General features: G+C 50.0%; 1 protein-coding gene across 1 annotated transcript in view; it reads left to right on the top strand.

Annotated features, from left to right (window-relative positions):
• Positions 1 to 14157, top strand: part of DNMBP (dynamin binding protein) — a 122811-nt gene that overhangs the window by 47758 nt on the left and 60896 nt on the right. The window contains exon 5 of the mRNA XM_055119434.1: positions 6044 to 7984. Coding sequence (XP_054975409.1) covers positions 6044 to 7984 — 1941 coding nt within the window. The remainder of the gene's footprint in view (positions 1 to 6043; positions 7985 to 14157) is intronic.

Consider the following 14157-nt stretch of genomic DNA (forward strand, 5'->3'; position numbering starts at 1 on the left):
AGTCCAAGGGACTTAGAGCATTTGCCTTGCAAGCGTCTGGTCTCAGGCTCAAATCCTGGGCATTTCCTGTGCCCTGAATATGATCCTGGCAGCTCTGCTGTCTGCTGTCCCCACGGCCACAAGTGGTCTCCAGTTGTGCCACAAAAAGGGTTATGACCCCTGTAAGCACCACAACTAAAAAAAATTCGAGCCCCATGGCTGGGGCGTGTGACCCCTGGTGAATAGGGGTGTGACCCCTGGGGCACCACAACCATAACTCAGAGCATCACTCCTGGCAAGCTCTCGTGCCAGCACCATCACACTAAAGGAATGCAAACCAGGCTGGGCTCATAGTGCAACAGGCAGTGTGTTTGCCTTGCACACGGCTGACCCGGGTTCCGTCCCCAGCACCTCCTCTGGTCCTCCGCGCCCACCAGGAGTGATCCCTGAGTGCAGAGCCAGAGTAAGCCTTGAGCATCACTGGGTGTAGCCCAAAAACTAAAGAGAAAGCTTTTCAAGACAGTCATCCAGCTGAAAATAGAGAGGAAAGCCAAAGCTTTATAGAGGGATTCATAGAGAGCTCGCAAAGCACGGAGAATGTTGTCACTGTACAGCTTTAAGAAAGCCAGTTCATTCGGAGCCAGGGAGTGGGAGTCCTGGCACGGTTTCCTTCTTCTTCTTCTCCTTCTCCAAAAGCCTCCTGTGTCCGAACAGTAGGCATAGCTCCAGTCACTTTCCCACTTGGCCCTGGTCTTAGAGCTAGTGGGAGGGGAATATTGATTGTCATTCACAGGACTCCAAGCTCCAAGGCTGTATCACTGTATCACTGCAATCCCGTTGCTCATCTATTTGCTCAAGCGGGCATCAGTAACATCTCCATTTTGAGACTTGTTGTTACTGTTTTCGGCATATCGAATATGCCATGGGTAGCTTGCCAGGCTCTGCCAGGTAGGCGAGATACTCTCAGTAGCTTGCCGGGCTCTCTGAGAAGGGCGGAGGAATCAAACCTGGGTCAGCTGCGTGCAAGGCAAACGTCCTACATGCTGTGCTATCGCTTCAGCCCCCAGGACCCTATCTTTTATGAACTTCTAAGCAAGTCACTAAGTAAAAAATTGTGCATTAGGTGCCTTGTGGTATATATAAAAATGCAGGGATCAAATTTAGTGCTGAGGGGCTGGACAGAGTACAGCAGGTAGGGTGCTTGCCTTGCACAGAGCCAGGTTTGAACCCTAGCACCCCACAGGTGATCTTCTCCTTGTGGAGATTGGTCTGAGGTGAGGTAATGTGGTATGTGGATGGCTGGGGTGAGAACTTCTGACAGCAAGTGAGAATTTCCAGCAGGCTGTGAACACCAGGTTGTAATAACTGAAAACATGGTAGTTTGGTAATTCAGCCTCATTGAAATTAGCCAGAGATAGCACCCACTCATGTGGGGTGGCTCCGGGGACTGAAATCTCTGCCTCTCTGGCCCCACGCTGGTAAGATAGATGCTCCATTGCTGAGCTATCCATGCACCATACTTAGAAATATTTTTCATTAAGGGGAGAAATTTTGTGATTAAAAAACCACCCAGATGATTTCCACCTTATTCTCTCTCCGTTTTGATCACATAATCTGCCACATAGGCGGGGGGAGGAGTGGGATGGGAGGTATACAGGAGTTCTTGGTGATGGAGGGTGTGCACTGGTGAGGGGATGGGTGTTTGGTCATTGTATGACCGAGACTTAGATTAGAAAGCTTTGTAACTGTTCTCACGGTGACTCAATTAAAAAAAAAAAACACCCAGGAAATGAGCTATTATTCTTGGTTGTTTTTTGGCTGACACTTCCCTTTTCTACATAAAACAATTATTTGTGTGGCTGTACTTATTGTACTTACACATTTAATTTCACATTACAAAATGTAACTATATCAAGAATGATATATATCACATTGTAAATATAGTGGAAGTACAGTTGTAATCTAAAGCTCAAGGTTTTGCTTTATTTTGGGGGGGGGTCACATCGAGCGATGCTCAGGGGTCACTTCTGGTTCTGCACTCAGGAATTACCCCTGGCCATGCTCAGGGGACCATATGGGATGCTGAATTGAACCCAGGTCGGCCGCAAGGCAAACGCCCTACCCGCTGTGCTATCATTTCAGCCCCTAAAGCTCAAGGTTTTAGCCATGGCATTGTTTGTAGCAATACAGATGAGATATTAAACTCTGTTCGGGGCTGGAGCAATAGTACAACGGGTAGGGCGTTTGCCTTGCACGCAGCCGACCCAGGTTTGATTCCCAGCATCCCATATGGTCCCCTGAGAACTGCCAGGAGTAATTACTGAGTGCAAAGTCAAGAGTAACCCCTGAGCATCACCAAGTGTGACCCCCACCCCCCAAAAAAACCCCAAATAATAAATAAATAAATAAACAAAACTCTGTTCTTTTCTATTAAAAAAAATTAACCAGAGAATACATCTCTGGGGGCCAGAGCGATAGCACAGCAGGTAGGGCGTTTGCCTTGCATGCAGCTGACCCGGGTTCAATCCCCGGCATCCCATATGGTCCCCCAAGCACCACCAGGAGTAATTCCTGAGTGCAAAGCCAGGAGTAACCCCTGGGCATCACTGGGTGTGGCCCCAAAAGAAAAACAAACAGTTGTGGGGCTGGAGAGATAGCAGAGCGGGTAGGGCATTTGCATTGCACGCAGCCGACCCGGTTTCGAGTCCCAGCATCCCATATGGTCTCCTGAGCACCGCCAGGAGTAATTTCTGAGTGCAGAGCCAGGAGTAACCCCTGTGCATCGCCAGGTGTGACCCAAAAAAGAAAAAAAAAAAAGAATACATCTCTGTTTATTTCAAGCATTCAGAATAGTGCTATTAGAAAAGAAACTGTTTGGGGCTGGAGTGATAGCACAGCGCGTAGGGTGTTTGCCTTGCACGCGGCCGACCTGGGTTCTAATCCCAGCATCCCATATGGTCCCCTGAGCACCGCCAGGGGTGATTCCTGAGTGAAGGGCCAGGAGTAACCTCTGTGCATCGCCGGGTGTGACCCAAAAACCAAAAAAAAAAAAAAGAGAGAAAAGAAACTGAAGGTAGGAAGAAACTTTTTATGCTTTATGGTAGAAGTTTGAGTGTTGGGAGAGGAAGAAACGAATACATTCATCATCTTAAATTGTCACTTAGGTAGATTAGGTTTGTTCACAGCTAAAAAAAGGTGAGGTGGGATGATGGAAATTGGATTCGGATGGTAGGAATAAAACAAGGAATGAATGGACAGTATTTGGGAAAGAGGAATTAGTGGGGGAAAAGGAAGTTAGTGGCAGCAAGCCAGTCTTGGAAGATGTGATGATTTAAGTTTGGAATTGAAAAATCATTATTAGTACTAAATTTATATTTTGGGGGGGCACTGTGGATTACAACCTGTTATTAGAAGATTTCATATATGAGTTACCCCAGTACCACACTCTGCCCCCAGTGTCTCTCCATAGTTGTCCCAAGGTCCCTCTGTCGCCCTGCCTACCCTCACAGAAAGCCTCTCACTGAAGACAAGTTCTCAGTTTCTGTCACCTTTGGGTCTTTGTTATTCCCCTATTCTGTTTTCTTCATATCTCACATATAAAAAAAAAGAACTAAAAGAATCGTTATTAGCAAATGGACACCAAGTGCCTGCTATGCCTCGGGTGTGTCCCAGGGCACGTCCAGAAGCTCAGTCAGACGTCCATTCCATCGTGTGTCATTTGGTTAGTGGGAAAACAGGAAAAACCTGAAACCCTTCTGAAGTCAAGAACAGAGGCTAATACCCGAAAAGATATTCCATTTATTGACTAGACCTGACTCTGAAAGGACTCAAGATTGTGCTAAGTGCTTTGCTACCATGGTATAAGTTTATAGAAAATATATAGTGGTCTCTGCGCCACCCCCCCTTCCTGACATAATGGGCTCCTACATTCTGTGTCATTTTCTGCATGATAGGATTCTAAGTATTGAGATACCCTGCAACAGTGAGGTGAAGTTTGAAGCCAGTTCCCTGGTGGACCAAAGATTCGAGAGCATCAAGGCCACGATTCGCAGCTAGGAACTTTCAGTATCCCAGCCTCTTATTCTGTTGAGAAGGCAAAAAGGGTTAAATGGGGAGCTAATGATCAATCATGTCTGTGTGATGAAGCCTTCATTAAAAAAAAAAACACAACCAAAACACCAAAAATACAGAAGGAGGTGGGAACACTGGTGCTGGGTGTGGGGCAGGAATTATGTGCATGCGAAGCCATCATGAACAGCATTGTGAATCACTTCACATCAGTTTTTTAAAACTCTCCCCAATACGGGGTTTGGAGAATACCTGGGGCGGGTGAACCCATGTGACTGGGCACTGGCGAGACGTGGGATGTTCACGCACTTTCCTACGGCTCATGCTCTGTGGCATCTTTCCCGTCTGATGCTCACCTCCACCTTTAATAGAGCCTCTTACAACAGACTGGTGAGTTTGAATCCCTGAGTTCTGGGACCTCCCTGCCCCCAACCTGCAGCAGATGAGTCAAGCCTAAGGAAAAGGGGACTCTGTGTTGTGTAGCTGATGATTGATCAGAGGCTAATAACTTGGATGTAGCCCCTGAGACCCTAAGTGGAAGGCGGGGGTGGAACCCTTAGCCCATGGAGTCTGATGCTATCTTTGGGAAGGTAGTGTTATAATTGAGTTAGGCCATGGAAGGCCTGCTGGGGGCTGGGTGAGGGTCAGGACTCTACACCCGTGTGGTGATGGGGGTGTCAACTGTGAGGTCCCCTGAGCACCACTTGACCAGCCCTGCTCCAGAAAATCAAACCCAACAAAGCATTAAAACCCTAGACTGAACATTTCCTTGAGTTTGGCAGATGTTAAAAATGAGTTGCACATTGACAGCAATACAATAGTTAACTGGAGGTTTTGGTTCTGTTTGTTTTTAGCTTTGGGGTCACACCTGGTGATGCTCAAGGGTCCCTCCTGGCTCTGTGCTCAGAAATCACTCCTGGTGGTGCTCAGGGAGCCATACGGGATGCTGTGATCCCACTTGGGTTGAGCACTCACAAGGCAAAACGCCTTACCCACTGGAGCCTTAGCCATTTACCCTCTCCAGCCCCATAGGAGGGGATTTTTTTTAACACCCCCCGTCACTGCTGGATAGATCAACTAGGCAAAACCTGAACAAGGAGACACTGGCCCTGCGGGGAACAATCGAGGAGCCGGTCCCTGCAGACACAAGCAGGGCCCTTCCTTCATCACCAAACTGTGGAGTACACACACATTCTTCTTTCTTGCACATGTGGCTCAAGGAAGACCACATGCTGGATCACAAAGCAAAGCTCCCGCCAGATCAAGACATTGTGTCAGCTCTTCTTCCAGATGCTTTCAGAATGGGACTGAGTCACAGAAATGGAGGTGGTGGTGATGGCGGGGGAGGGGGGCGGAATCCTCCAACAATTAGAAATTAACCAATAAAATTTTTAATGGATTTTCTGAGTAAAGGGGATAAAAAGACCATTACGACCAGAATCTCTGACAGTGGGGGGAAAAGATACACTAGTAAGGAAGCAACAAATGGCCCAGGACAATGGAACACAACTGGACTGTTGGTCTATAGAACTGAGAGTAGCTGGAGGAGGGGGGTTGACATGAGGGGTCTTTGGGGCATTGGTGGGGGGGAAGTGAGCCTCCTGGTGGTGTGTCTGCTGTGGGAGTGATGTAGGCGTGAAAGTACTGTTAACAGGACCTAAATCATGGTGCTTTGGGAAAAACTGGGAGTGGGAGGGGACCAGAGAGCTAGTACCGAGGCTAAGTAATTGTATGTAGCAGGCCTGGCTTGATGACTAGCATCACGTAGGGTTCCCTGAGCACCGCCAGAAGTGATCCCTGAGCATAGTGACTCAAGATCATCACTGGGTGAGACCCCAAAACAAAAAGAAGGGGGGGGGATGCAGGTGCAGGGGGTGGCAGTTAGGGGGGTGGGGGGAGGTCAGAGGGAGCATGATGGATTGCATTGTTCCTTGTGGTACTGTTCGCCTGGGCGCTGCCTGAGTCCTTGTCTTTGCTCTTCTCTCTCTTCCTCTAGGTGACCTGGTGGTGGTCGATGGCCCTGCCACGGGCGGCTGGCTGCAGGGCCGCAGCTGCTGGGGTGCCCGGGGCTACTTCCCGGCCTCCTGCGTGAAGGAGCTCTGCCTGTCCTCCCAGAGCCGGCGCTGGCACTCGCAGAGCGCCCTGCTCCAGCTCCCGGTCTATTCCATGGGCCAGGCCCGCGCGCTCATGGGGCTCTCGGCGCAGCTGGACGAGGAGCTGGACTTCCGGGAAGGGGACGTGATCACCATCATCGGGGTGCCAGAGCCCGGCTGGTTCGAAGGGGAGCTCGAGGGCCGAAGAGGCATCTTCCCCGAAGGCTTTGTGGAGCTCCTGGGGCCGCTGCGCTCGGCGGAGGAGCTGGTGGACTCCGGAGGTAACCGCGTCGTGAACGGGGAAACGGCGGCGCCCGCGGGCGCGGGGCCCGGGCCGGACGAGGACGGCGAGCAGCCGGGCACCTACGGGGTGGCCCTCTACAGGTTCCAAGCCCTCGAGCCCAACGAGCTGGACTTCGATGTGGGCGACAGAATCCGGATCCTGGGAACCCTGGAGGATGGCTGGCTCGAAGGCTCGCTGCGGGGCCGCACAGGCGTGTTCCCCTACCGCTTCGTGAAGGTCTGCAGCGACGCCAGGGCAGAAGAGACCCCCGGGGGGCCGCAGGCACCCGGCCTGCCCAGCACCTCCGAACTGTCCCCGGGGCCTTCCGAGAGCTCCTCAGGGGCGGAGGAAGAAAGATCTGCCGGGGACGGGACCGAGACGTCCCCCTGTGCCACCCTGGAAGCTTCTGTCCCACCGGGCACACTTCTGTCCTCCCCGGGGGCTGAGGTCTGTGAGAACCAGGGGGAGCCCATAGCCCTGCCCCCCAGCAGCCCGGCGGCGGGGAGCGGGCAGCCTCTCCCCAGAGACCCTCCCGCTGAGGATCCGCCCCAGGTGGTCAATGGAGTCTCGTCCCAGCATCACGCACCCTCCAGCCCGCAGCTGCAGAGCAAGTCTCACTGCTCTACAGCCGGAGAGAGCCCCCCGCACCCCGAGGGTCCTGGCCCCCTCCAAGGCTACGGCAGCCTCCCTGCACGGAGAAAGGGCTCCCCGCCCGGAACCGGGCAGAAGCCGGGGCTGCCTCTCACCCGGGACCCGTTCCCTTCAGGATCCTGGACCCTGAAAGCCAGTGGCCAGCACAGCCTGCCGCTGCCCTGCTCGGCCAGGTCGGCCGCAAAGCACCACGCGCCCAGACGCAGCGCTTCCACGCTGGGCCCCGCCACGGCTCACAGCTTCGGGGTGTGGCCTGCAGCCCACGACGAGAAGGTGCTGCCAGGCCTGGGCACCCTGGTACCGGCCCAGGACAACGGCAGCACCGACCTGGACTCCAAGTTGACCCAGCAGCTGATGGAGTTTGAGAAGAGCTTGTCCATCGCAGAACCCAATAAAATCTGCCGCCGCTTTTCCCTGGTGGACTTCAACTCCGAGAAGGATATTGTCCGGGGTTCTGCCAAGCCCCTGGCCCCGCAGGAGCTGCCCTGGAGGAAAAAGGCTCTGAGGCCGCCCCCGCCCCGTCCCAGCACCCCGACCCCCACTCCCGCGCATGCGCTCACGGACCAGAATTCGAGAGCCGAGCTGCCCTGGGCCGTGAGGCCTTCTCGCCCCGCGCCCCTGCCCCCCTCCCTGCAGCAAAGGATGAGCACCGCCCCCCCTAGGCCCCCAGCGTCTCCCCATCCCGGCAGTGACCCCGAGACAGCGGAGAAGACTTTGGACCAGCCCTCCCAGTGCCCCTTGGTCCTGGTGAGGATTCAGGAGATGGAGCAGGGCCTGGATGTGTACAGCCAGGCTCGGGAGGAGCTGAGCCTGATGCAGGAGGAAACCTTCCGAGCAGAGCCCCTGGGAAGTCTCGAGTTCTACGAGAGCAACATGGACAGTCTGAATCTGGAGTTCCAGCAGCTTCGAGGTAAGCGATGAGGCGTGATGTGCCCTCGTTTTGTGACACCCTACTCCCCCCTCCCCCCCACACCCCTCCATACCCTGCTGCCTCTCATATACCAACCACCACTACCACACACACACACATCCAGGAAAAAAGCCTACTAGGTTTTTCCTTTTGTAAGGAATGCAGCACCGTCTGTGAAGGGCCTGGAAAGACTCACCTGCCTTTTCATGCCCTGCACTCACCATTGCAGTGTGTGGTGTCTCCCTAATCCCAGGCTGCCAGTAGCCTCCTGGCTTCCTTTGCTGCCAGAGACAGCGCAGGCCTCAGTGACGGTCACCTCCACTGGGGCCAAGACAGCCTTAGCAATTGTGCCGGTGGGGAAAGTTCCCTCAATGGAACTTTTTTTTTCTCACTTTTTTGGGGTCACACCTGGGGATGCAGAGGGGTTACTCCTGGCTCTGCACTCAGGAATTACTCCTGGCGGTGCTCGGGGGACCATGTGGGATGCCGGGAATCGAACTCGGGTCAGCTGCATGCAAGGCAAACGCCCTGTCTGTTGTACTATAGCTCCAGCCCCTCGATGGAACTTCCCTTCACCCACTTTGTCCTCTCCCACTGGTCGTGGTGGTAACCAGGGGCCGCACACACACTTGGCGGTACTCACACATGGTGCTCACAGTCGTTTAGAGGTGGGGCTTGCACACATCTTCGCCACACTGTTCTCGGGAGTTCATGCACCCGGTCACAGCTTGTACACTCTTCGTTGTGATGCTCTGCAGATGGGACACCCTGCGGTGATAGCTGGGGACCAAGATGTCTACCAGGACCACATTCTGCATGTGCGGGACAGTGCCAGGGATTGGACTCGTGGTTTCACGTGTGCAAGGCAGGCACTTTTTTCTGCCACTGAGCTATCCCAAGACTTCTATATGTAACACATTTAACCAGAATCTATTAATAACTCGGGACCAGAGAGAGAGTACTTGCAAACAAACAAACAAACAAATAAACACTTGAGTTTCTAGAAAAGGAATTCTCATGGTTTCACCATCGCACTTCAGCTGAGAACCTTTCCTATTTCTTAGGGAGCTTGGTGCCTCCCCCTGTGGGCGGTGGGAAGAGGCTGGGAAGGGCACTTGTCTTGCACACAGCCAACCCTGGTCTGATCCCCACGTCTGGAGTGATCCCTGAGTACGGAGCGAGGGATATGTGGGATATGGCCCCCAAAAACCAAAAGGGAATTAAGACATCTAAGCTCAAGATGCAGGGGGGAACCTGCATTGCCTGTAGTGGCCCAGAAACTACTTTTCAATAGCAACATAGTAACTAGCCTTTATTGACTTATAAGTGAGCATTTTTTTTTACTTCTGCTCACATGAAGAATGTTTGCAGCCACCCTGAACATCCCAGATGACTCATGGGGCTACTTTACAGACGAGGAAAGTAAAACCTGGAGGTATGAAAAATGTGCCAAAGAAGCTCGAATTTCAGCTCAGATCTTTCCCCTCACATTGGAAAATTCAAGATCTGTCCCTTAATTTGGGGACCAACTTTTGGAGATTTCATTCCAATCTTCCAGATTCACAGGAGAAGTGCCTTATGAACTGGAGTGATGAGATGAGGTTAAGTCACTTGCCTTGCACGTGGCCAACTCCAGTTCAGTCCCTGATACCGTAACGTATATGGGTCCCCTGAGCCACACCAAGAGTGATCCCTGCAGAGCTGGAAGGAAGCCCCGAGCACCACCACCTGTGACCCCAAGGCTAGAAACAAGACAGACAAAAACCAGAGCGAAGGCACAAAGGACTACTGCCGAGATCCCAGCCCCTCAGGTCTTCCGCAACCAGAAGCAACCAAGCTAGAACCAGGAGAGGTTCTTAGCTCACAAGCCTTAAGTATGGTGATGAGGCCATGAGGATTCCTTTTCTAGAAACTCTAGGGTTTGTTTTTTTTTTTCCTTTTGCAAAATCTGGTTTATTACCTTTTATAGTTTCCTGTTTCCTGCTTCCTGCAGGCATCCTTCAGCTTGTTTAAAAAAAATTTTTAACCCTTATGATAAGCCTAGTTGTTTTATAGTCTGTGTTGGATAATTGCAAGATATTATTAAGCCTTGATGAAAACTGTTTGGCTGGCCCGTGGCTCTCATTCCTGTGGTCTAGATGCTGTGTGTGTGTGTGTGTGTGTGTGTGTGTGTGTTCTCTCAACTTGTTGTGGGAGCCACACTGGGTGGTGCTGGAGTTGTGTGCCTATGGAGACCGTGTACAAAGTGCACCCCATGTACAAAGTGTGGGCTGGCGCTGGCTCCCTTAAATCTCCCCCACCCCCAGCCCCCGACCCATCTGGAACTGCCGGGAGTCGAGGGTTGGGGGTTTGTGTCTGTTCCTCTCTGTTGTCTATGTTCTGCTAAGCCTCCGGATCCCTGAAGGGCTGTAATCTTTGGAATAAAGGAACAAGCAATAGGAACTCTTGGTAATTCCAAAAATCATAAATATTCCTTTTTTTTTTTTAAGAGACACTTTGGGTCAAGGAGTGGATGCAGGGGCTGGTGCAAAAGCTTGGCTGGCAAGCACCCTCTCCCACTCCTGTTGGACATGGCGCCAATCCAAAACAAAGCAAGCAAACCCTCTGCAGTACATTTTTAATAGTAGTAGTAGAAATCTTTATCTCCAACAGTAATTATGTATGATAAGAGTGTACTCGGGATTTCTTTTTTTTTCGGGGGGAGGGGGGCGTTGCACATCCTGCAGTGCTCCAGGTTTATTCCTGGTTCTCTGCTCAGGGTCACTCCTGGCAGGATTGGAGGAATCATATGTGGTGCCAGGGATCGAACCTGGGTTGGCCACATGCAAGGCAAGCGCCCTACCTACTGCATTATTGCTCAGGCCTCGTGTACGTGGAATTATAGTATTTAATGTAGATATACTGATATCTCTATGAAGTAAATACCCACATGATTATTAAATGGTCTTTGTTATTTTTGAGACCAAATATTGCAACAGGATCACCTATTTTAGCAACATGTAGAAGTGTTCTTGGGGGTGGAAAGGGAGTTTAGTGAGCTGGGGCCTGTGCTTTGCATGTGGCAGGCCCAGTCTTGATCTGAGACACCACACAGACCCCCAAGCACCTCCAGGAGTAGCTCCTGAGCCCACTGGCGAGGCACAAAAAGAGAAAATGCTCTCTACCCGCTAATAACTTTCAAACACTGTTTTACTCTTTATTTTAAATCACTGTATCACTGCTGTTCCATTGCTCATCGATTTGCTCAAGCAGGCGCCAGTAACATCTCATTCATCCCTGTTGCATTCAGGGTTCAGGGGAGTGAGGCCCATTATTGTTACTTTCTTGGCATATCAGATACACCATGGGTAGCTTGCCAGGCTCTGCTGTGTGAATATTAATATTATATATTTTTTAGATTTATAGAAAAGTGCCAAAAAATAGATGCTAGCTAAAACAGTTTTATTATTATTTATTTTAATTTAGTTTGTAGTTTGCTGCAGGTTGACTTTAGGTTGACCTTGTGACCACTCACACTGGAACGATAGCACAGCAGGTAGGGCATTTGCCTTGCACGCAGCCGACCTGGGTTCGATTTCTCCATCCCTCTCAGAGAGCCTGGCAAGCTACCGAGAGTATCCTGCCCACACGGCAGAGCCTGGAAGCTACCCGTGGTGTATTTGATATGCCAAAAACAGTAACAACAAGTTCTCACAATGGAGATGTTACTGGTGCCCGCTCGAGCAAATTGATGAACAACAGGACTACAGTACTATTTTAATTTATTTTATTTTTATAAGGTTGTTCACAATAATTTATTGCATTCAATATTTTAACACCAATCCTACAACCATTCCACCACCATTATTTCAAATTCTCCCAGCCACCACCGAAGCCTGGCCCAATAGCAGGCCCTAAATAATTTATTTTGGATTGCTTGTTGTGAATGATTCTCTAAAAATTATCAGAAAAGATTTCTTAAGAAGAAAGTGTGTGAAGATTGTTGTTTCTCACCCTGAAGCGATTGAACCCTTGTAGAAGAGATTACTATGTTGTTACAGGTTGAGCTTTGTGTGCTAATATTTTGCTAATTGAGATTGGTTCCCTTTAACCTTACATCCTATCCAGTGTGTGCTACTCCTGGTATATCAGTGGCATAGAGTATGAGGTGTTGCACAGTTCAAATGTGGCAGACTCTCCAGGAATTCTAAAATTATAAATAAGGTGATATAGTTGGAGTTAAGTTTTTAACTAGATGGTGACTATGGAGTCTGAGACATTTCTGCATTTTATTAATCTCTTCCGAGATTTAATTGTGAGTCTCTGGATCATGGCCGGTTAATGAGATTATATGGCACCACAGGCAGTTCATGGGCATGACTGCCAGGCTCTTGGAAGAACAGGGGGGCAGGGGGAGGTCATCCATCCCCGACTTTCTGAGAGACTGGAGATTTCAGTCACAAAACCCACATACCTGAGTTTTTCAACAGATTCATTCATTCATGGGTGAGGTTCATCCCACACCTGTGGGCCATGAGCATGGTGCAATTGGTAAAATTAATTTAAAAATAATTGGGCTGGAGCGATAGCACAGCAGGTAGGGCATTTGCCTTGCACTCGGCCAGCCCGGGTTCAATTCCCAGCATCCCATATGGTCCCCTGAGCACTGCCAGGGGTGATTCCTGAGTGCAGAGCCAGGAGTAGCCCCTGTGCATCACCGGGTATGACCCAAAAAGCAAAAAAAAAAAATTGTAAAATAATAAAGCAAATATTGAGTACACTCTGTACTTGTAATTCTGGCCCTGCAAATAATTAAAAATTATTCTTGTGGGACCAGAGTGAATGGATAATATAAGACGCTTGTCTTACATGCTGCCAACCTGGGCTCAGTCCTTGGAGCCATATATGGTCCCTGCCAGGAGTGATCCCTGAGCCCAGTGCCAGAAGTAAACCCTGAGTAACTGCCAGGAATAGCCATAAATCACAAAGAAAGAAAAAACATTTCCAGATGTGTGTATCTTGGTTGGATTGTTAGAGCGCTTCCAGAACATCTTTAGGTAAGCCATTAGGGTCCGTGTTGTTCTATCTAAGTTTATTTTCTTTTTTAACAAAGAAGCACTGTAGCACTGTCATCCTGTTGTTCATCGAGTTTGCTCAAGTGGGCACCAGTAACATCTCCATTGTGAGACTTGTTACTGTTTTTGGCATATTGAATATGCCACAGATAGCTTGCCAGGCTCTGCCATGCGGGTGATATACTCTTGGTAGCTTGCTGGGCTCTCCAAGAGGGACGGAGGAATCAAACCCGGATCAGCCATGTGCAAGGCAAATGCCCTACCCGCTGTGCTATCACTCCAGTCCTTTAACAAAGAAATAATTTGCTTAATTCTGATTTATTTTTTCCCTTGGAAATTAATATTGTTTTGGCCAGTGACAATAAATTTGTGACATTATTCACATACACTCTGTATGTCCCCTGTTAGAATATTGACAAAGAGCGGGCAGGAATGATAGTAGGGCATTTGCCTTATATGGGGCCGACCGGGTTCAATTTTCAGCATCTCATATGGTACCCTGAGCACTGCCAGGAGTGATTCCTGAGTGCAGAGTCAGGAATAACCCATGAGCATCATCGGGTGTGGCCCCAAAACAAGCAAACAAGAGGCGGTCTGGGAGAAACTCAAAGGGCTGGAGCACATTCTTTTCCTGAGGCAGACTTGGTTTCTGTTCCTAGTATTGGATGATCCATCATGCATCACCTAGAGAGCCCCCATAAGCACTGTACATGGAGTATCTCTACAGGGTGTAGCCCCAACACACACACACACACACACACACACACACACACACACACAGAACTATAGCCTGAAAACAAGAAAACTAAAACCTTCAGCAGATGTTACTCTGGAACATAGTGGGCAAACATTTTTTTTTTTTTGGATCCTGTTCAACTCAGGGAACTTTAGCCTCTTTTATCAAGATTTAATAACATGACACAGAATCATGTATCAGAATCAGCCATTCACGAAGTTACTTTGCTTCTCAAACTGGATATTTCTTGTCCCCTCACCTGTGAGGGTCATAGAAAGTACACCGAGCCAATAAGTCTGTTGGAATTTACTTTCAAGAATGTGTGTGAGCGTGTGCGATCCCTGGCACCCAGTCAGGTACCTGTGAGCCCCAGAACTCTAGCA

Source organism: Sorex araneus, chromosome 11 (genome assembly GCF_027595985.1).
Source record: "Sorex araneus isolate mSorAra2 chromosome 11, mSorAra2.pri, whole genome shotgun sequence".
In the NCBI taxonomy this organism is placed as follows: domain Eukaryota; kingdom Metazoa; phylum Chordata; class Mammalia; order Eulipotyphla; family Soricidae; genus Sorex; species Sorex araneus.